The following is a 23,840-nucleotide window of genomic DNA, read 5'->3' on the forward strand; positions in this document are numbered from 1 at the left end:
ACTATGGTTTGGCTAATGTCTGAACACTGTTAAAATACACATTAAAGAAACTTTCAGACCATGCTGTATTTTAAAGACATATCTAAGACCTGCACAGACAAATCCATGACTTCAATATTAATATTATTTTAGTATGCATCAACCTATGAATCACACAGTATCTTTTAGGGGAAAGAGATGGGAGATTAATTAACAACATTCTAGATATGCATTGACCAATATGCTACCTAATAGCCACATATTACTATTTAAATTAAAATAAATAAAAGTGCTCAGCACAACAGACACTTTAAGGTGCTAAATCTCAGCCTCTACTGCTACCTACTGGCCATACAGTTCTTTCACCACAGAATGTTCTCTTGGAATGGACTGTTCTTCATGATTTGTGGGCCTCAAGTCAGGTGCATTAGACCACATGAGATGCAAAGTCACTTGTCAGTGCACATTGATGTTCCCACCAGGCTCCCCATCCCTGGATTCTCCAGGCAAGAACACTGGAGTGGGTTGCCATTTCCTTCTCCAATGCATGAAAGTGATTTGTGAAAGGGAAATCACTCAGTCATGTCCAACTCAGGTGCATTACTGCAGCATCCTCTGTCCATGGGATTTTCCAGGCAAGAGTACCGGAGTGGGATGCCATTGCTTCTCTGCCACGTGAGATGAAAGGGTCAATATTATTTTTCATAGACACTATGTCAGATTTCTGTCTGGGATATGAATACATATTAAGCTGGTGTGTAACAAAATCAAAGTAGGTTATGAATGTGTCTGGCGCCTTTAGGTACAAACTGTTCCCAGTTCCAAAGGGGAAACACCTGTCCCCCGACCTCCCTTCCCAGATGGAGGACACTCTCTGGCATCACTTTCTAGGGGGTGAGTTCTCTCCTAGAGGAGCCCAGGAGCAGGACCCTGAGTTAAGTTTTGGGAGGCAGGGAGTCCAGCTCAGGAGAAAGGATTTTCCAAAATGAAAAGGAGGCAAAGGCAGGGATCAGTTGAGAGATGCCCTGATTCATTCAGAACAGCAGTTCTCAGAGTGTGGTCTGTGGAATCCTTGATGTCACTGAGACCCTTTCATGAGATCCCAGAGGTGAAAACTACTTTCACAGATATTATTTAACTTCTCACTATGTTGACATTTGCTTTGATGTATAGCTTAGCAGTAATGGAGACTATGGTAGCAAGCTGCACTTGTAATTATTTTCAGCAAAATTTTCTTGTAGAAAAAAAGAAAACTGATAATCAGGTTTGCTGTAAAACATCCAGAATGACACATTAAAAATTCTTATCTGTCCTTAATAAACCAAAATGGAAAAAAATATGAAAAAGAATATATATATATATACACATGTATAAGTGAATCACTTTGCTGTACAGCAGAAATTAACATTATAAATCAAATACCCTTCAATAAAATATATTATTTAAAATAAAATAAATAAAAATGCTTATGTTTCCTAATCATCATTCTTAAATACACATTTTAAAAGTATCTTCTGTGATGACATGGAAAGTACACATCGAGCACTTCTACTACATTTCAAAGTCCTATGGCCCAAGGGAAAACTCTGTGTGAGCTTAACTACCCTCTTTTTCATGGAAAAAGACTTATTGAAAGAAAGAATGATGCAGAAAGATCTGTATAATTTAGTGAAACAATGTATTACTTTATAAAAATCTTACATTACTACATCAGATGTTCAATCAGCAAAATAGGCTTATGGATTTTAAAATAACAGAATATAAAATAGTCAATGATATTGTTTCAGGTCCACTGCGGAAGAAAACTTTGAGAAACTACAATTTGTATAGTTTTACTTTTGTATCCAAGATGAACATCCACAATTATCTGAAAACATTATTTAAAAATACTACTCCTACCTGTGTGTGGGCTTTTTCACCACCCCACTCAGTACTAAAATCCCATACTAGGAGCCTGGTAGGCTGCAGTCCATGGGGTCCTATGAGTCAGACATGACTGAGCGACTTCACTTTCACTTTTCACTTTCATGCATTGGAGAAGGAAATCAAAACTAGTGTTCTTGCCTGGAGAATCCCAGGGACAGGGGAGCCTGGTGGGCTTCTGTCTATGGGGTCACACAGAGTCGGACAGGACTGAAGAGACTTAGCAGCAGCAGCAGACTTCAATCAAAATAACAGATTCAGTGCAGACGCAAACCTAAAAATCCAGTGGTCTTCTAGTGAAAAAGACAAGAAACATATTGGAAAAAAATGTAGAAAGCCCTATGCTTCTTACTACCCTGTTTATTTGGGGAAATAGTTCTTCATATTAAATGAATGTGTTATTAACATTATTCTAAATAAACTAAAAAAAAATCTTTAAAGTGCATTATTCGTAGTGTGGAAAATATGCATAGAAGTGGTCACAAAATACTATCCTTGGGGTCCTCACTAATTTGTAAGATTGTGTAGGTATTTTAATCAAGATTGCAAACAGCCCCAAAGCTGGGAGACAGTGTGACAAAGAGTTCTCCGTGCAGGAGGGGAGTTCACTTCAGTTCAATCATGACTCGTGTCTGACTCTTTGTGACCCCATGGACTGCAGCACGTCAGGCTTCCCTGTCCATCACCATCTCCTGGAGCTTGCTCAGACTCATGTCCATCAAGTCGGTGATGCCATCCAATCATCTTATCCTTTGTCATCCTTTTCTCCTCCTGCCTTCAATCTTGCCCAGCATCAGGGTCTTTTCCAATGAGTCAGTTCTCCACACCAGGTGGCCAAAGTTTTGGAGTTTCAGCTTCAGCATCAATCCTTCCAATGAGTATTCAGGACTAATTTCCTTTCAGATTGACTGGCTGGATCTCCTTGCAGTCCAAGGGACCCTCAAGAGTCTTCTCCAACACCACAGTTCAAAAGCATCAGTCCTTTGTTGCTCAGCTTTCTTTATAGTCCAACTCTCACATCCATACATGACTACTGGAAAAACCATAGCCTTGACTAGATGGCCCTTTGTTGGCAAAGTAATGTCTCTGCTTTGGAATATGCTGTCTAGGTTGGTCATAACTTTTCTTCCAAGGAGAAAGTGTCTTTTAATTTCATAGCTGCAATCACCATCTGCAGTGATTTTGGAGCCAAAAAATTAATCTCTCACTGTTTCCATTGTTACCTCATCTATTTGACATGAAGAGATGGAACCAGATGCCATGATCTTAGTTTTCTGAATGTTCAGTTTTAAGCCAACTTTTTAACTCTCTTCTTTCACTTTCATCAAGAGGCTCTTTAGTTCACTTTCTGCCATAAGGGTAGTTGTCCTCTGCATATCTGAGGTTATTGATATTTCTCCCAGCAATCTTGATTCCAGCTTGTGCTTCATCCAGTCCAGCATTTCTCATGAGGTACGCTGCATGTAAGTTAAATAATCAGGGTGACAATATACAGCCTTGACATACTCCTTTCCAGATTTGGAACCAGTCTGTTTTTCCATGTCCAGTTCTAACTCTTGCTTCTTGACCTGCATACAGATTTCTCAGGAGGCAGGTCAGATGGTCTGGTATTCCCATCTCTTGAAGAATTTTTCACAGTTTGTTATGATCCACACAGACAAAGGCTTTGGCATAGTCAATAAAGCAGAAGTAGATGTTTTCTCTTTTGCTTTTTCGATAATTCAGGGGATGTTGGCACTTTGATCTCTGGCTCCTCTGGCTTTTCTAAATCCGGCTTGAAAGTCTGAAAGTTCACTATTCAAGTACTGTTGAAGCCTGGTTTGGAGAATTTTGAGCATTACTTTGTTAGCATGTGAGATGAGTGCAATTATTCAGTAGTTTGAATATTCTACCTAGCAGGAGGGGAGGGATCAGGGCAAAGTCCCAGGTCCCTGGGAGGGCGAGCCGCTCAGGATCTCAGGGTCAAGGGCGGTGTCTGGGGCTGGGACGCTCCATGTTGGGGATTCCCCTTCTCCCCGAGTTTCACTTTCTCTCTCACAACCTGTGTCGAGCCCTCCTGCCTGGACACTCATGATGCGGCCCCAGCTCTCACTGCCACTGGGTGTTCTGGTTTCTAGAAAAACCAATCAGCCTCTCCGCGGATCCCGGTTATAAAGTCTCCACCGACCCGCCCGGACTCTGCTTCTTCCCAGACCCAGAGGATGCGAGTTATGAGGCCGCGAACCCTCCTCCTGCTGCTCTCGGGGGTCCTGGTCCTGACCGAGACCCGGGCTGGTGAGTGCCGGGTCTGGAGGGAACGGCCTCTGCGGGGAGGGGCGAGAGGACCCCCCGGGAGTCTGGGGGGCAGGACCCCAGGGAACAAGCGACCCCGACTCCCCTGCCCAGAGCCGCCCCCTCACCCCGGTCCCGTGCTGTCCCTCCCTTGCATCCCGACCCCCCTTTTCTTCCCCTCCGGAGTTCGGGCCGGTCTTCGACCTCTTCCATCTCACTGGCCCTCCGCCTCCTCCGCCCTCCCGGCCCTCACCTCGGACCCGGGACCCGCGCCGGGAGGAGGTCCGGCCGGGTCTCACCCCTCCCGCCCCAGGCTCCCACTCCCTGAGGTATTTCTACACCGCCGTGTCCCGGCCCGGCCTCGGGGAGCCCCGCTTTATCGCCGTCGGCTACGTGGACGACACGCAGTTCGTGCGGTTCGACAGCGACGCCCCGGATCCGAGGAAAGAACCGCGGGCGCCGTGGATGGAGCAGGAGGGGCCGGAGTATTGGGATCGGGAGACGCGAAATCTACAAGGACACCGCACAGACTTTCCGAGTGGACCTGAACACCCTGCGCGGCTACTACAACCAGAGCGAGGCCGGTGAGCGACGCGGGCCCGGGTCCGGGTCACGACCCCCATCCCCAGGGACCGGCGGGGTCGCCCCGAGTCTGCGGGTCCGAGGGTCACCCCAACATTGCGGAACACACCCGACCCCCGCCCGGGAAGAGCTCGCGGGGACTTGACGCGGTTTCATTTTCAGTTTGGGTTTAATCACCGCGGGTGGTCGGGGCGGGTCAGGGTCTCACACCCTCCAGTGGATGTCCGGCTGCGACGTGGGGCCGGACGGGCGCCTCCTCCGCGGGTTCATGCAGTTCGGCTACGACGGCAGAGATTACATCGCCCTGAACGAGGACCTGCGCTCCTGGACCGCGGCGGACACGGCGGCTCAGATCACCAAACGCAAGTGGGAGGCGGCAGGTGATGCGGAGAGACGCAGGAACTACCTGGAGGGCACGTGCGTGGAGTGGCTCCGCAGATACCTGGAGAACGGGAAGGACACGCTGCTGCGCGCAGGTACGAGGGGCGCGGGGCCGCCCTGATCTCCCCTCGGGCTGGAGCTGGCTTCCCACGAGGAGAGGAAAATGGGGTCCCTGTGGGAACAGCGCCCCAGGTTCTTGTCAGGAGAGGGAGGAAATCCGCCCGGGTTTTCATATTCTGTGCAAGACCAGTTGCCCCACTTGTCTGAAGGACAATTAAGGAATCCAGCGTCTTTGAGGAAGACGCAGGAAACAATCCCTGAAATAGCTGGTCAGCGGTGCCCTGTGACCCTGGCCACCATCTTGTGATCCATGACTTTCTCTCTCAAGGCCTGTTCTCACCCTGAGAGCATCTTAGGAGGCCTGACTCCAGCTTTTCTGAATCATTCAGCCTCCAGCGGAGTCAGGACCTTTAGTCTGTATTCTCCCCCTCACATTTTTAGAGCGCCTATCCTAGTCTCTCATTCTAGAAATTTCCAAGGACTAATATAGATCATCCGTGATCTCTGAGATGATGCTGTTGTGCTGCTTTTTTCAAAACCATGCTCCTGAATATTCTGTAGCTCAGAGGGTAAAAAAGTTGGTAATACATCTGGGGATCTGATGTATAGCCTGGTGACTATAGTTAGTCTTGTATTATATACTTTTAAATTGATCTTAATCATTCTCATCATCCCAGTCGAATAGATGCACACATAAGGTAAGTTGATAAATATATTAATTATCTTCATAGTGTTTCATATATTGTGAGTTTTCTTGTCTCAGTGGGGTTTCAGTCTGAGGTAGACCTTTACCTGCCTGGTTACTGGAAAGTACCCTCCACACACATGTGGAGTCTGGAGCTGATGCTAACATTTTTCTTTTCTAAAGCACTTGTGAATTATGCTTCATATATCAAAGCAACATGTAGTACACTCTAAATGTGTACAATTTTTGTTAAGTATAAATCGGTAAAGCTGGGTAAAAAATCACTGTTCTGTTCCTTCTCAGGATGGTCACATGATGCTGCTTCAGTGACCCATGGAGGTAACACAAACTGAATTTTCTGATTCTTCCTCAGACCCTCCAAAGGCACATGTGACCCATCACCCCATCTCTGACCGTGAGGTCACCCTGAGGTGCTGGGCCCTGGGCTTCTACCCTGAGGAGATCTCACTGACCTGGCAGCGCAATGGAGAGGACCAGACCCAGGACATGGAGCTTGTGGAGACCAGGCCTTCAGGGGATGGAACCTTCCAGAAGTGGGCAGCCCTGGTGGTGCCTTCTGGAGAGGAGCAGAGATACACGTGCCGTGTGCAGCACGAGGGGCTTCAGGAGCCCCTCACCCTGAGATGGGGTAAGGAGGGGGTTGGAATGGAGCTTCCTCTCAGATAAAGCAGGAGCCCTTCAGGACTCAGTTCAGCAAGGTCAGGACTCAAGCTGAGGTCAGGGCCTCTTCCCTTGCCTCCACAGAACCTCCTCAGACCTCCTTCCTCACCATGGGCATCATTGTTGGCCTGGTTCTCCTCGTAGTAGCTGTGGTGGCTGGAGCTGTGATCTGGAGGAAGAAGCACTCAGGTAGGGAAGGGAGGGAGGGATCTGAGTTTTCTTGTCAGAGTGGGGTTTCAGTCCGAGGTAGACGTTTACCTGCCTGGTTACTGGAAAGTACCACATGTGGACACACATGTGGAGTCTGGAGCTGATGTAACATTTTTCTTTTCTAAAGCACGTGTGAAAATGAAAGACAAATTTTTCGCCTTCCTAATTCCAGTTAGGGACCAGGCTTCTAGCACTTGAAGGTCAGAGGGAGGTCTTTGATGAGGACAGACCTCCAGGAGGGCAGATGGCCCAGTCTTACACGTCTTCCTTCTCTATGTTCCTGATCCTAGCATGAGTTTTGACCACAGTTCCAGAAAGTTCTGTGGGGTTTGGGACTAGGGGTTGCTCTAGGATCTCATGACTAAGCCTTCTCCCTGGCCTCTCACGTGATACTTTCTTCTCACAGGTGAAAAAGGACGGATCTACACCCAGGCTGCAAGTAAGTAGGGAGGGGGTGATTCCTGAGACCCTTGTGAGGGTGCAGACAGGAGGCCATGCGGGACTCACCCTCCTCAAAGTGCCTTCTCTAGTTTCTCTCCTGTGGGTTCTGACCATGTCCTGGTCTTGTTCTCCCCCAGGCAGTGACAGTACCCAGGGCTCTGATGTGTCTCTCACGGTTCCTAAAGGTGAGACCCTGGAGAGTCTAGATTGGAAGGAACATTGGAGCAGAGGGGACACATTAGGCCTGGCGGGGATCTTTGAGTGGGACATGTGGGCATGTGGGGGGCTGTGAAAAATGTCAGCCCTTACATGACTGACCTGAACTGCTTCCTGATTCTTTTCTCTCACAGTTTGAGACAGCTGTCTTGTGGGGACTGAGTGATGCTGCATCCCGCTATGTGACTTCAGATCACTGGACCCCTCTTTCTGCAGCTGCATCTGAATGTGTCTGTGCTCCTATTAGCATAACATGAGGAGTTGGGGAGACTGGTCACCCCTGCCCACCGCCCCCCCCCCCACCCTGACCTGTGTTCTCCTCCCTGATCCACTGTCCTGTTTCAGCAGAGACGGGGCTGGGCCGTCTCCATCGCTGTCTTTGCTTCATATGCACTGAGTAATGATGTCTTATTTCCTCTTTGAAAATAAAATCTGTATATATATGAATCTGTTTTTTCTAATTGGTGCCATGAAGGGGGATTGGATAATAAAGGTGAGGATTCCTAAAGTTTGAAAGAGGAAATAAATTGAAACACTGAGAACCTTCCAGATCCATCCACAGGTTTGCTGTGCTGAGTCAGCTGCAGGAGGGACAGGAGGAGGATGTGAGGAGCTGAGTGTGGACAGGGCCTGTGCCCAGTCAGTGATCAGTGCCTGGTGGGCATGCATGCACTTCCCATGCACCGCCCATGGTCACTCCTGGGCTGGGTCCTCGTCTCCATTCCATTGTCCTTGTCCCCTCAGTAAATCCTTGTCCCACCAAGGACCTGTGATCATGGACTCAGAAGTCACCTGGGCCTTGTTGTATCTCCAGGACCATGGACAGGGTGCTTTTCTTAAACGGTTAGCCTAGGATCAGGGCTTGGACCAATCCTTAGCTACTGTCATTTTTGAATGTGTTTATATTTTGCTTATTTAGTTATTGCTATTATTGTTGGTGGTGTAATGACTGTTATTTTTCATGTGTAGAGTCCTGGTCTGATTCTTCTCTGGTGACCCCATCTCTGACAGCAGCAGGGGTCACTTTGCCTGTCACTGTCCCCACAAGTCCAAGGGGACCATGCACACAGGATTCTCAGTGGTTCCAAGAGAGAAATTTCAGAGCCATCCAGCTCTTGCCCTCCTGAGATTTTGCTGATTCTTCTTTCCAACTTTTCTCCATCTTTTTAAAGGAACCACGTGATGGAACTTGCAAAGAGGAGGGACCCAATAGTTTCATATCTTGACTTAATTCTTGCTGGGTTTCTCTCTTCTCTGCAGTCTACCCCCTCTTCTGCCCTTATCTTCTAAGGCTACTGTTGGCTCCCATCTCAACTCATGGATTTAGAAAGCAGAGTCTAATAAAATCACAGCAGGTTGAATATAGGAGCCGGAAGCAAAGGATCTTCCTTTCTGAAGAGATAAAGAGCCTTGTGTGTGGTGTGCAGGCTGATTGGTGTGGGAGGGAAGGGAGATCAGCCTTTGTGAGTAAAATACAGGTGGCATTGAGGTCAGTGCAAATGGATGTTGTGCTGTAACTGCCAAGAGACAGCATGTGGCCTGAGGTCACATCAATAAAGACACAATCTCTGGAATAGGGAAGCACTTTACTGACCATTCATTGAACTGATATTTGTTGTGTGACGGAGACATGACACACTCTTTTGCATCTAGAAGAACTCAGTGAACTAACACCAGACAAACCTTGTCTGCCATGTGCAGTGTTCTAGGGGGAAGGGGCAGAGCATGACTATGAGCCTAGAAAGTGAGGGAGTGTTTCCCTAACAGGTTGGTAAGTGTTCTGAGGAAGGTGACCCAGAGTATGAGTGTGTGGGGACAGGGAAGGTGGCTGTGTTACTAGGGTGGAGAGTGGGCTTCACTGAAAAGGTGACCTTTGAGTAAAGATGTGAAGGACATGAAAGAATGTCCACAAGGAGGCCTAGGGGAGGTTCTCTCCGGGCAGAGGAGCCTCCAGGGCAAATGCATGAGAGCAGGAGGGTGTCTGTGTTCAAGGGAGAGCCAGGAGGCAGCTGGGGCTGAAGGAAAAGGAATTGCGCTCAGATCCAATGTCCGGCCAGATCCTGTGGGCCTCCAAGATGTTAGAGGGGGTTGATTTTATCTCAGTAAGCAGTGGAGTCATAGGATGATACAAACAGAGGAGGACCTGCTGTGACTGCTCTCTGGAAGCATCAGCCAGGCTGCTGTGCAGAGTCAGGAGGTGAAGGGCAAAGGAGGTGCAGAGGAGCCTGAGGGAAACAGCGCAGGGTCCAGGGAGGCTGCTGCTTGTCTGGGGTGTGAGCAGGGAAGATAGTGGTGAGTGAGTGGATTCTTGATCTATTCTGAAAATGCATTTTACAGCATTTCCTAGAGGATTAAATCTCAGTTATGAGAAAGGGTGAAGAAGGACTGCAAAATTTGAGATTTGCAAGTAAACATGGGGCGCCTACTGTGGGAATGAGGGGACTCTGGAAGGAGCATGTTTCAGGAGGCATCGCCATCAGCATTTGGTTTAGGGACGTGGCAACTGAGTTGTGTTTACTAGTCTAGGGTTTAGGTGAGATGACTTGACTGGAGAAATAGATGGAAGTGGTGACACCATATAAATGATGTTTAGAGCCTTGAGAACAGATGAGGTCACAGATGAGGGGAGAATTGGCTGCAGAAGCAGAGGGATGAGGACTGAATCCTGAATCCCCTGCACTATGGGAACTGATCAGACCACACACCTGAGCAGACAGCACCATTCTGATGTCTAGATGGCACATGGAAAGGGGTCCTGAAAGACATGAAGCAATGTCTTTTACCTGCACTCCTCTTAGAGACAGAAGGTCTGGAATAGACTTATAGCATGGTCGGTGCTGATCTTCAGATCGGATGTTTCATAGCAGGAACACAGATCTGGATTCCCACCTGGCTGTGCACCAGCCTCAAATGTATGGCTTGTTCATAACAGACTCCCGGACTCTGAGCCCTACACTCTAGATGGTGGATCTGGGAAGAGTCCTGAGTATTTTGTAACAATCTCTACAAGCAGTCCTGAGCAGACTGGGATCCACTGACTTTAAAGATCTGAGAATGTTAAGGTGGGAGGGGTCTTAAACACACATTTAAATGTTTTTTTCCTGAGAGGAAAAAGACAAAACATTTGGTGTGAGTTACATGTTATTTCTGCCATGTGCTATCACCAGGCTTAAAATTTAGGAAATGATTATCAGCTCACCATAAAGAGAGTCCCTGAGTTGCTAAGAGAGTAGATCTAAATTTTCTCCACACATGCAGAAAAGGTAATTATGGGACATGATTCAGTTGTCAGATAATGCTATGGTGGTGATTATTTTGCAGTACAGAAGTGTATCAAATCAACAATTGTACACCATAAACTGACTCAGTATTGTATATCAATCATAATAAAGCAGAAGGAAAAGTCTCTGAATCCTTGCTCTCTGAGATTTCCCTACAGGTATTCTTAGATAGTTCTGGGTGGGGAAAAAAAATTTTCAAATTGTTGTGGTTTTGGGTTTATTTCAGGGAAAACCACTGAACAGTCCTGAGGCCACAGCCGGGAACAGAATCCTCAACCCCACCGGGGTCGGGTCCCACCCAGGAACCCCTTCCCCTGCAGGTGAGCACAGACACCACTGTTCACAGCACTGTCAGCCCTGATGCTGGACAATGAACCCTGTGGTAGACCTGCTCTCTGCTGCTCCTGACACCTGGCCGACACCCTGCCACCTCTGCCCCGTGTGCCACGTGTGCCTAAGGTATTCAGTGCAGTTCCAGTCTCTCTGTGGCACCATGTCCTAAGGAAGAGTCCACCATGTCCTAAGGAAGACTCCACCTGCCTGGTGGAGCCTCAGCCTCTTTCTACCTGCAGGAATATTTAGGAAGCAAGGTTTTCTGTCTAATGGAGGAAGGTGTCTGCCTTCTACCAAGATCATCAAGTGTGAAATTCCCCTCATTTGGGAAGAGGGTACAGATTCTGGGGTTGGAGAAGGAGAGTGAGGGAGGGGAAAAGAATGACAAATTTCAGTTTTTTTGAGCAGTGATCCACATCAGAACTTGGTTTGCTACATTGTACCCAGTCAAGCTGGGTGAATGAATCAACGATGTATTTCAACTTTTCTGTGATGTTGCAATATGAGGGCCAGTTTCTGTCTACTCTAGTTTATACACTCAGGTAAACGGAGTGTACTTCTGAATGATGAAATGATTATTCAAAAATGTCCTCCAGCTGCCGTTGTCTCTTTCCAGGCTTAAAAAAGAGCTGGGACTCCCCAGGTGGTCCAGTGGTTAAGAATCCGCCTTGCAGTGCAGAGGAAGTGGATTCTATCCCTGCTCTGGGAACTAAGATCCCACATGCCATGGAGCAACTAGGCCAGCATACGGCAATCATGAGGCCTGGCACCACTTAGAAGGTCCTTGTGCCTCAAAGAGCCCTCATGGTGCAACAAAGGTCCTGCATGCAGCAACTAAGACTTGATATTGCCAAATAAATAAATATTAAGCAAATTATTTTTTAAAAAAAGATCTATAGTCTTCATGGGACCCATATATATATACTGAATTTTATTGCATGTTAACTTTTGTAAGTTAAGCAATGCCAAAGAACGTTCAAATTACTGCACTATAGCTCTCATCTCACATGCTAGCAAAGTAACACTCAAAATTCTCCAAGCTAGGCTTCAACAGTATGCAAACCTAGAACTTCCAGATGTACAAGCTGGATTTAGAAAAGGCAGAAGAACCAGAGATCAAAGTCCCAACATCCATTGGATCATAGAAAAAGCAAGAGAGTTCCAGAAAAACATCTACTTCAGCTTTGTTGACTATGCCAAAGCCTTTGACTGGGTGGATCACAACAAACTGTGGAAAATTCTTCAAGAGATGGGAATATTAGAATACCTCACCTGCCTTCTGAGAAACCTCTCTGCAGGTCAAGAGGCAACAATTAGAACCAGACATGGAACAACAGACTGGTTCCAAATTGGGAAAGGAGTATATCCAGGCTATATATTGTCACCCTGCTTATTTAACTTATATGCAGAGTGAAAAGTGAAAGTGAAAGTGGCTCAGTCATGTCTCTTTGCGACCCCATGGACTGTCCGTGGAATTCTCTAGGCCAGAATACTGGAGTGGGTAGCCTTTCCCTTCTCCAGGGGATCTTCCCGACCCAGGAATCGAACCACAGTCTCCTGCATTGCACGCAGATTCTTTACCAACTGAGCCTCAGGGAAGTCCTATATGCAGAGTACATCATGCAAAATGCTGCACAAGCTGGATGAAGCACAAGCTGGAATGAAGATTACCAGAAGAAATATCAATAACCACAAATATGCAGATGACACCACCCTTATGGTAGAAAGCGAAGAGGAACTGAGGAGCTTCTTGATGAAAGTGGAAGAGGAGAGTGAAAAAGTAGGCTTAAAACTCAACATTCAGAAAACTAAGATCATGGCACCTGGTCCCATCATTTCATGCCAAATAAATGAGGAAACAATGGAAACAGTGACAGACTTTATTTTGGGGGGCTCCAAATCACTGCAGATGGTGACTGCAGCCATGAAATTGAAAGACGCTTGAAACTGAAAAAAGAAAAGCTATGACCAACCTAGACAGCATATTTAAAAGCAGAGACATTATTTTGCCAACAAAGGTCCATCTAGACAAAGCTATGGTTTTTCCAGTAAAAAAAAAACTCTTGCATCATGAAGGGATGTGAGAGTTGGACCATAAAGAAGGCTGAGCACCAGAGAATTGATGCTCTTGAAGTGTGGTTTTGGAGAAGACTCTTTAGAGTCCCTTGGACTGCAAGGAGATCCAAATAGTCCATCCTAAAGGAAATCAGTCCTGAATATTCACTGGAAGTACTGCTGCTGAAGCTAAAGCTCCAATACTTTGGCCACCCCATGCAAAAAGCTGACTCATTGGAAAAGACCCTGATGCTAGGCAAGATTGAAGGCATCAGGAGAAGGGGATGACAGAGGAGGAGATGGTTGGATGGCATCACCAACTCAATGGACGTGAGTTTGAGCAAACTCTGGGAGTTGGTGATGGACAGGGAAGCCTGAAGCGCTGCAGTCCATGGGGTTGCAGAGTCAGATGTGACTGAGCGACTGAACTGAACTTTTGCATTTCTTTGTATATGCATTTTTATGGGGAAAGTATCTATAAAATTGATCAACTTACATGTGACCCACATATGTCTTTTAAAAGTACTAGTTTAGACACCACACTATAATCTCTTCTGCTACTGCTGCTGCTAAGTTGCATCAGTCGTGTCTGACTCTTTGCGACCCCAGAGATGGCAGCCCACTAGACTCCCCCGTCCCTGGAATTCTCCAGGCAAGAACACTGGAGTGGGCTGCCATTTCCTTCTCCAATGAAAGTGAAAAGTGAAAGTGAAGTCGCTCAGTCGTGTCTGACTCTTAGCGACCCCATGAACTGCAGCCTACCAGGCTCCTCCATCCATGGGATCTCCCAGGCAAGAGTACTGGAGTAGGGTGCCATTGCCTTCTCCGTATAATCTCTAGTCCATGAGAACTAATAATTGAACAGTCTTAGCAGATCCAATGACATGATAAAAACGCTCATCTTTTTCTTGGCAGTTGCCAGTCGAGCTCAAGATAAGGTAGTTTACTTGCTTATGGTCACTTTCAATGTCTATGTGTTTCTTATTGTGAGCCGATAACAAGCATGTCACAAACAAGCACTGGCTCACAGAAGAGATAAAGTATCATTGGTTTGGGTGGATTTGTATTCAGGCAACTACCCTGGTGCCAGAAAAATAGCAGGATTGAAAAAATAGGCCTTGAAGATTCCATTTTTAGTAACATGTTTGGCCTGGTTTTAAGGCTTACTTGTCCAGTGAAAGCAAATAAAAATAACAGGTAAGTATAAAAAGCTTCCATAAGTATTTATTCTCTATTCCAAGAGAATAAATGTTTAGGCCAAAATATAAATATGGGCAATATTTCAGAGGGAGAAGTTGTTTTTATCCTTAGGGCATTAGCCAAATCTGGAAAAAGTCTTCCCTTTGGTTTGCTCAAGCTTATGAGCTGTGATAGGAAATGTAACCCAGAGCTTATTCATGTGGGGAGCGTAAGTGACATCCCCTCCTTGAAAATCCAGAAACCAAGATTCATATCCTTGGAGGGATGTGGAGAGTTTGGAAGCATGGAACCTGCTAGTGGGAATAAAAATGGTGTTGGAAAACAGTCTGGAAGTTCCTCCAAGTTTGAACCTAGTGTTACTCTGCTGCTGCTGCTGCTGCTAAGTCGCTTCAGTCGTGTTCGACTCTGTGTGACCCCATAGACGGCAGCCCGCCAGGCTCCCCCATCCCTGGGATTCTCCAGGCAAGAACACTGGAGTGGGTTGCCATTTCCTTCTCCAGTGCATGAAAGTGAAAAGTGAAAGTGAAGTCACTCAGTCGTGTCCGACTCTTAACGACCCCATGGACTGTAGCCCACCAGGCTTCTCCATCCATGAGATTTTCCAGGCAAGAGTACTGCAGTGGGGTGCCATTGCCTTCTCCGAGTGTTACTCTAGGGCTCATAAATTCCATTCCTAGGTATTTACCTTGGAGAAATGAAAATGGCAGTCCACATTACCATGTTTGTAGCTGACACTCACAGCAGCATTATCATGATAGCCAAACAGCAGAAAAAACTCAAATCTCCATCACTTCATGAATAACTTAGTAAAAGCGATACAAAGCTGCATTGGAAAATTATTTGCAAATGAGAAGAAGGAAGTACAGATGTCTAGTACATGGATGCCTAGCATAGGTGAACTTGAATACATTATGCTCTGCAAAAGAAAACAAGAATAAAAGATGATATGAATTGTTGGATTTTATTTATAAGATTTATAAGCAAATCCCTTAGACAGAAAGTAGCTTAGTATTTGTCTAGAGATGAGGGAAATGTTGAAGGGAAATAGGGGCTGACTGTCCAAGAATAAATTGGTACCTCAATGCAAGCTCAGTTGCTCCTTCATGTCCAACTCTGGGACCTTTTGGACTGTAGCCTGCGAGGCTCCTCTGTCCATGGAATTTTCCAGGCAAGTATACTGGAGTGAGTTGCCATTTCCTTCTCCAGGGGATCTTCCCAACCCAGGGATTGAACCCATGTCTCCTGATTCTCCTGCATTGTAGGCAGATTCTTTACCACTGAGCCACCTGGGAAGTTGGTGCCTGGATAACAATAGTCTAAAAACGCTTCTGGGTGATGAAAACCTTTCAAAATTGATTGTGGCAATGGTCACACCTCTCTGTGAATACACTATAATTGATTCTTTTCAGTGGGTGAGTTATATTTCAATATTGTTGGGAAGATCCCCTGGAGAAAGGAATGGCTACACACTCCAGTATTCTGGCCTGGGGAATTCCATGGGCTGTATAGTCCAAGGGGTTGCAAAGAGTTGGACACGACTGAGTGATTTTCACTTAAAGTTGTTCTAACAAATGCTATATTGTTGTTGCTCAGTCGCCTAGTCATGTCTGACTCTTTGTGACCCCTTGGATTGCAGCATGCCAGGCCTCCTTGTGCCTCACCATTTCCTGGAGTTTGCCCAAGTTGAAGTCCATTGCATCAGTGATTCCATTCAGTCATCTCATCCTCTGAAGCCCTTTTCTCCTTCTGCCCTCAATCTTTCCCAACATTAGGGACTTTTCCAATGAGTTGGTTGTTCACATAAGGTGACCAAAATACTGGAGCGTCAGCTCCAGCATCTGTCCTTCCAATGAGTATTCAGAGTTGACTTCCTTTAAGATTGACTGTTTGATCTCTTTGCTGTTCAAGGGACTCTCAGGAGTCTTCTGCAGCACCACAGTTAGAAAGCATCAATCCTCTGGCACTCTTCCTTCTTTATGGTCCAGCTCTCACAACCATACATGACCACTGGGAAGACCATAATCTTGACTATACAGACCTTTGTTGGCAGAGTGATGTCTCTGCTTTTCAACACACTGTCTTGGATTGTCATAGCTTTCCTGCCAAGAAGTGATCGTATTCTGACTTTATGGATGCAGTCATGATCTGCAGTGACTTTTGAGCCCAAGAAGAGGAAATCTTTCTGTGGAAAGCTCTTAAAGAGATGGGAGTACCAGACCGCCTTATCTGTCTCCTTAGAAACCTGTATGTGGGTCAAGAAGCAACAATTAGAATGCTGTGTAGAACAACAGAGTGGCTCAGGATTGAGAGAGTATGACAAGGTGACAACAGAGCTTTCCACAGTTTGTCATGATCCACACAGTCAAAGGCTTTAGTGTAGTCGATGAAACAGAGGTAGATGTTTTTCTGAAATTCCCTTGTTTTCTCTGTGATCCAGCGAATGTTGGCAATTTGATGTCTACTTCCTCTGCCTTTTCTAAACCCAGCTTGGACATCTGGAAGTTCTTGGTCCACATTATTCTGAGGCCCAGCATGCAAGATTTTAAACATGACCTTACTAGCTTGTGTTGTTTGTTGTTCAGTTACTCAGTCATGTCTGACTCTTTGCAACCCCATGGACTGCAACACGCTACTGCTGTTCTTCCCTGTCCTTCACCATCTCCCAGAGCTTGCTCAAACTTATATCCATTGAGTCAGTGATGCCATTCAACCATCTCAGCCTCTTCGTCCCCTTCTCCTCCTGCCTTTAATCTTGCCCAGCATCAGGGTCTTGTCTAATGAGTTGGCTCTTTGCATCAGGTGGCCAAAGTATTGGAGCTTCAGCTTCAGCATCAGTCCTTCCAATAAATATTCAGGGTTGATTTCCTTTAGGATTGACTGGTTTGATCTCCTTACAGTCCAAGAGACTTTCAAGAGTCTTCTCCAACACCACAGTTCAAGACCATCAATACTCTGGTGCTCAGCCTTCTTTATGGTCCAACTTTCACATCCCTACATGATTACTGGAAAAACCATAGCTTTGACTAGACAGACCTTTGTTGGCAAAGTAATGTCTCTGCTTTTGAATATGCTGTCTAGGTTGGTCATAGCTTTTCTTCCAAGCAGCAAGCATCTTTTAATTTCATGGCTGCAGTCACCATCTGCAGTGATTTTGGAGCCCAAGAAAATGAAGTCTGTCACTGTGTCTATTGTTTCCCCATCTGTTTGCCATGAGGTGATGGGACCAGATGCCATAATCTTAGTTTTTTGAATGTTGAGTTTTAAAACAGCTTTTTAACTCTTCTTTCACCTTCATCACGAGGCTCTTTAGTTCCTCTTCGCTTTCTGCCATAAGGGTGGTGTCATCTGCATATCCAAGGTTATTGATATTTCTCCCTGCAATCTTGATTCCAGCTTGTGCTTCATCCAGCCTGCAATTTTGCATGATGTACTCTACATATAAGTTAAATAAGCAGGGTGATAATATACAGCCTTGATGTACTCCTTTCCTGATTTGGAATCAGTGTGTTGTTCCATGTCCAGTTCTAACTGTTGCTTTTTGGCCTCCATACAGGTTTCACAAGAGGGAAGTAAGGTGGTCTGATATTCCCATCTCTTTGAGAAATTTCCATAGTTTGTTGTGATCCACACAGTCAAAGGCTTTAGCATTGTCAGTGAAGCAAAAGTAGATGTTTATCTGAAATTCTCTTGCTTTTTCTAAATTCCAATGGATGTTGGCACGTTGACCTCTGGTTCCTCTGCCTTTTCTAAATCCAGCCTGAACATCTGCATGGGAGATGAGTGCAACTGTCTGATGGTTTGAACATTCTTTAGTACTGCCCTTTTGGGAAGTGGGATGAGAATTGACCTCTTCCAGTCCTGTGGCCACGGCTGGGTCTTCCAGATTTGCTGACATATTGAGTGCAACACTTTGAGAGCATCATCTTTTAGGGTTATGAATAGCTCTACTGGAATTCCATTGCATCCACTAGTTTTATTGACAGCAGTGCTTCCTAAGGCCTGCTTGACTTCACACTCCAGAATGTCTGGCTCTGGGTGACTGACCACATCATCATGGATATCCAGTTCTTTTTTGTACAGTTTTTCCCTGTATTCTTTCCATCTCTTTTTGGTCTCTTCTGCTTCCACTAGGTCTCAGTCCATTTCTCTCTTTTATTGTGCCCATCTTTGGGGAAAATGTTCCCTTGATATTTCAAATTTTTCTGAAGAGATCTCTAGTCTTTCCCCTTCTGTTGTTTTCCTCTATTTTTAAGCATTGTTCATTGAAGAAGGCCTTCTTGTCTCTCCTTGTTATTCTTTGGGACTCTGCATTTAGTTGGGTGTATCTTTCCCTTTCTCCCTTGCTTTTCACTTCTTTCTTCAACTATTTGTAAAGAATCCTCAGATAACCATTTGCCTTCTTGATTTTCTTTTTCCTTGGGATGATTTTGTTACTGCTCCTGAACTGTATTACAGACCTCTGTCCATAGTTCTTCAGGCACACTGTTTACTAGATCTAATCCCTTGAATCTATTCATCACCTCCACTGCATATTTATAGGGGATTTGATTTAAGTCATGTCTGACTGGCCTAGTGGTTTTCCCTGCTTTCTGTGGCTTAAGCCTGAATTTTGCTATAAGAAGATGATTATCTGAGCCACAGTCAGCTCCAGGTCTTGTTTTTGCTGACTGTATACAGTTTCTCCATCTTCAACTACAAGGAATATAATCTGATTTGTTTGACCATTTGGTGATGTCCATGTGTAAAGTCATCTCTTGTGTGTTGAAGGAAAGGTGTTTGCTATGACCAGTGAATTCTCTTGGTATAATTCAGTTAGCCTTTTGCCCTGGTTCATTTTGTACCCCAAGGCCAAACCTGCCTGTTACTCCAGGTGACCCTTGACTTCCTACTTTTGCATTCCAATGCCCAATGATGAATACATTTTTTTTTTTTTTGGTGTTAGTTCTAGGATGTCTTCTAAGTCTTTATAGAACTGATCAACGTCAGGTTCTTCAGCATCAACAGTAGGGGCATAGACTTGGATTACCATGATGTTGAATGGCTTGTCTTGGAAATGAACTGAGATCATTTTGTCATTTTTGAGGTTGCTCCCAATTACTGCATTTCAGACTCTTTTAGTTGATAATGAGAACTACTCCATTACTTCTGTGGGATTCTTTGTAATTCATTGATAAATTTGAACATTCCTGTCCATTTAAGTTCTCTGATTCCTAAGATGTTGATGTTTATTCTTACCCCTCCTGCAGTAGTAGATATAATTGGTGTCATTTGAATTAAATTTGTTCCTCCGTCCATGGGATTTTCCATTTAAGTTCACTGATTCCTAAGATGTTGATATTTATTCTTACCATCTCCTGCTTGACCGTGTCCAATTTACCTTGATTCTTAGACCTGATATTTCAGGTTCCTATGCAATACTGTTCTTTGCAGCATCAGATTTTATTTTCATCCCCTGACACATCCACAACTGAGCATCACTTCCGATTTGGCCCAGCCGCTTCACTCTTTCCAGGGCTCTTAGTAGGTCTCCACTCTTCCCCTGTAGTATATTGGACACCTTCCAACCTGGGGGACTCATCTTTCCTTGTCATACCTTTTGTCTTTTAATACAGTTCATGACGTTCTCATAGCAAGTATACTGGGGTGGCTTGCCATTTCCTTTTCCAGTGGATCACGTTTTTGTCAGAAGTCTCCACAGTGACCCATCCATCTTGGGTGGCCCTACACAGCATGGCTCATAGCTTCACTTCAACCCCTCTGCCACAACAAGTACTATGGCTCACGTTAAACGAAGCATTGATGCCTGAACCACTATGGCAATTGTACAGAAAGTTACCAAAAAACTCAGAGCAGTGGGCATGCTGGTATAAAAACAAAACTGGAAAAAAAAAAAAAACCCGGGTAAATATTTCCAAAAGCAAAGTGTTTATCAGGCAATAGGGAATGAACAAGTGAGCAGTATTAACCTCGCTGTCCTGTGTAGGCAGAGCTGATCTAGGAGATAGGACTACAGCAGCAGTGGGGATAATAGGATCCCAGAAAGCAGGGGAAGAGGTGACAGCAAGGCAGAAACAAGGACCAAACTTTTGAGTTAACCAACAATGTCAGGATAGAAGCAGGATATTCTAACTGTAAGGGGTTTATGGAAATGATTAATAGATCATGATGTTTCTAGAGGCAAGGTAGATGGACAGGCAACAAGAGTGTTGCTTAGTATTATATTAATAGACCAAAATGAATGAGTTGAAGGCTGAGGTCAGCTGCCTAACAGAAAGTTCCCATCCCTTATCTAGTTTCCAAACCTGAGCCAATTCTCACACCCAGAACTCACTTGCTGAAGAGAACCTAAGCACCCTGAGGACATACCCTGCAATACGGAGCAGTTGTGTTCAAACAGTAATTCCCCACATCATTCCTTGTGGGTGCCAATGGCCATTGTTCTTATTTCACTCACTGATGAAAGGGAAAATCTGGATCCTTCTAGGTCTATGGATACAAATCAGATTTGACCCTGATACCTGCCTGCAATCACGAATCCCCAGTATAAGTGAGGCATATGGGGAACAGAAAATAATGAGCATCCTGTCTTAGGGCCAAATATATCTCACAGCTTCACTGCATCTACACATTCTCTTGGTGGCAATTTTTCCACCTAGAGTCACAGCTATAGACATATTTAGAGTTGGCAAGAACCCGCATGTTGATTTGTGTGTGTGTGTGTGTGTGTGTGTGTGTGTGGAGTAAAAAAACTTTTAGTAAGAAAAGTTTAGTGGAAGACCCTGAAAAAGCCTTCAAAGCTCAGCCAAGACAGAGTATTAAAAGCAATATTGTGTCCTGGGGATAATGAAAGAAATTAATGTCATCCTCAAAGACTTACAGGATGCAAGCATGGTGATCACATCATATAGCAGTTAACTCACCACTGTGGTTCTTGCAGAACCATAGCTGCCAGTGATGATGAGACAACTGTAACTCTCAGCCTGGCTGGCTACTTTCTCTTCATTTCCTACCTTTATGTTTTTACCTACAAAGTTCTGTCCTTTAATTCCAAATAACCTGGAAGATTGCACTAGTATTTTTGGAACATAATTTTGATCTGGATACCTGTGGAGTGAGTTCCAAATCCTTGGACTTGAACTCTCTACTTATTTAAGTCTCTGCATTCCTACCCTCAGTTCTGTGAGAAGCCAGATGATCCCAAAGTCATCCTGTGGTTGGCAGATCTAAGGTGCTCCCAGTGTTCCCTCCTCTGGTAGGCATGCCCCTGTATAATACTCACTTTAGGAACATCAGCTGGACTAGTGACTCTCTGGTAACAATTAAGAGATTAATAAATGTACATTTTGGGATTATGGGGGAAAATATGAGGGACCCATGGATGGACATTATTTTATTTTCCATGGCCTCAATACTGGGGATTCAGCTGTCTTAAGAACTGGCTGTCCAGGCCAGGCTGGGGAAGCAGAGATTTCAGAAGGAGGATGAGTGACCTGCATTCCTGTCCTGCCTGAGAAGTTCCTCCTCTAGGTCTCAGCCTCTGCAGTCCCTGCCCTCAGACAGGAGGACAAGGAGGAAGAGACCACCAGCAGATTCTCATCCTGTCTGGAATGTGAAGGAAATTGTCTGTAAAGAGGACAGGAAGGAAAGTGAAGAGAGAAATGCCCCCAAATGGATACCTGGTGACCAAACCCTCCCCTGTCAAACCCCACGGCTGGGAAGAAGAGGAAGGTAACATCTCCAGGCTCCCTGTGCTGCCCCCCACCCCCAGCCCAGCTCTTCCTTCCTCCAGCTCACAGTAATGTCCCAGGAGCCAGGGGTGACACTGTAAATACATCTCTGCTCATCTCACAACAGACCATCATGAACTCACACTCCTGGGAATCCTGTTCTCCTGATATGTATTAATTCACTGTGTGCAGCAGAACCCAAGTAACACTGGTCTCACAGGAAGGAAGCTGGTGTGTGTCTCCCAGGACAGTGAGGCAGGGAGTTCCAGGGCTGCTAGAGTGGCTGCAGGGCTGCTTGGGCTTCCTGGTGGCTCAGATGGTAGAGAGAACACCACTCAAGGTGGGAGACTGGGGTTCAATCCCTGAGTTGGGAAGATCCCCTGGAGAAGGACATGGTAACCCACTCAATTATTCTTGCCTGAAGAATCCCATGGACAGAAGAGACTGGAAGGGTACAGTTCATGGGGTCGCAAAGAGTCAGACACGACTGAGCAACAAACATCTTAACCTTAGGGCGGCCCTGCAACACGAGGTTGTCCAGGCATCCAGGTCCCTGGGACCTTTCCTCTCTGTTCTCCCTGGGACGTTGCCCTTGTTGGCATGGACCGAGGACCTAAGACCACGTTCATGGTTTGGGAGCAACCAGGGAAAGCAGGGAAGGAGGAAAAGTTTCTTCCCTTGAAGATCAAAATTCAAAAATTTACATTTGCTTCATCATACTGGCCAGAAATTATTCGTGAGGACAAGCAGCCTCAGGGAGATTGGAGAATGAGTATATTTTAAATCTGGATGACTTTGTCTAGGAAAAAATTCTATTATTGTGGAAGATGGAGGATTATTCCTATATTTAAATGTTTAAAATCAGCAGTGGAGAATCATTATTATCAATATCTTAAACTGAATTAGATTTGTATTTTTAAAAATAGAATAGTCTCAGAATATATTGCTAATTGATAACAAAGTTGTAGATAGAATGTATGCAAAATACCATCTTACAAAATGGACTCTGTCTCTAGAATACTGTCTAAACTGTAACACTTACCTTGTCCAGGGAGGGAATGTGGAAAGATTTTGGATGGGATGGAGGAGAAATTTACTTTTCACTGTAACCCTTTATGTCATAAAAATATTTTAGACTTTATGTATGTATTAGTTGAAGAAAATCCCACACTGATTTGCTCATCATTTGTTATGTGGTTACTAGATGTCAGGCTCTGTACTGGGTCTCAGTGAGTGACACACCAAGGGATTCACAGTGGGGTGGAATGACATGTAAATGCAACACAGTCTATAGTTGTTGGAAAATAGCTTCCAGGAGGGAGGGAACTGATGGAGAACCTCCTGTGTGTCAGGAGTAGCGCCCCCTGCTGGGGACAGGAAGAAAACTGAGGTCTATGCTCTGGTGACCTAAACCTCTCACCCTGATGAGGGTCAGTGTCAGTCCATGACTTCCCTGGAACCCTGCTAATCTGTGTTGTCCTTGTGTGGGAAGTGAGCTGAGGATTGGAGAGAAGACCTTGGCCCACGTGGTCCAAAACTTACTGTGACCCCCCTCCTCAGGGCTGGTGTGTGGGGGTCAGGTGTGCTCTGGAGGGTCAGTGGTAACAAACCAGGGAGGGCTGAGGCAAGACCTTGCTGAGCAGCATTGACTCCAAAGACCAAGACTGATGGTTTGTCTGTAACCAGCCCGATGCCAGGACGGTCCTGTAGGCAGCAGGTGACGGGATCCAGCACAGGTAAGCAGGACCAGGACAAGGAGGTGAGACTCTGTGTAACCTTCCCTTCCAGGTAAGAGCCTCTTCAGAGACTCTCCTC

The 23,840-nt window shown here is 45.5% G+C and overlaps 1 protein-coding gene across 1 annotated transcript in view; it reads left to right on the plus strand.

Moving 5' to 3' along the window:
* Positions 1 to 4,026: 4,026 nt before the first annotated feature.
* The window catches only part of LOC106701720 (BOLA class I histocompatibility antigen, alpha chain BL3-7), a 117,908-nt gene continuing 98,094 nt past the window's right edge, over positions 4,027 to 23,840 (plus strand). Inside the window, 6 exon segments of the mRNA XM_070360905.1 lie at positions 4,027 to 4,176; positions 4,487 to 4,677; positions 4,679 to 4,757; positions 4,956 to 5,231; positions 6,255 to 6,530; positions 6,647 to 6,751. Of these exon segments, the coding sequence (XP_070217006.1) occupies positions 4,104 to 4,176; positions 4,487 to 4,677; positions 4,679 to 4,757; positions 4,956 to 5,231; positions 6,255 to 6,530; positions 6,647 to 6,751 (1,000 nt within the window). The 5' untranslated portion in view covers positions 4,027 to 4,103.

Source organism: Bos mutus, chromosome 23, assembly GCF_027580195.1.
Source record: "Bos mutus isolate GX-2022 chromosome 23, NWIPB_WYAK_1.1, whole genome shotgun sequence".
Taxonomy (NCBI): domain Eukaryota; kingdom Metazoa; phylum Chordata; class Mammalia; order Artiodactyla; family Bovidae; genus Bos; species Bos mutus.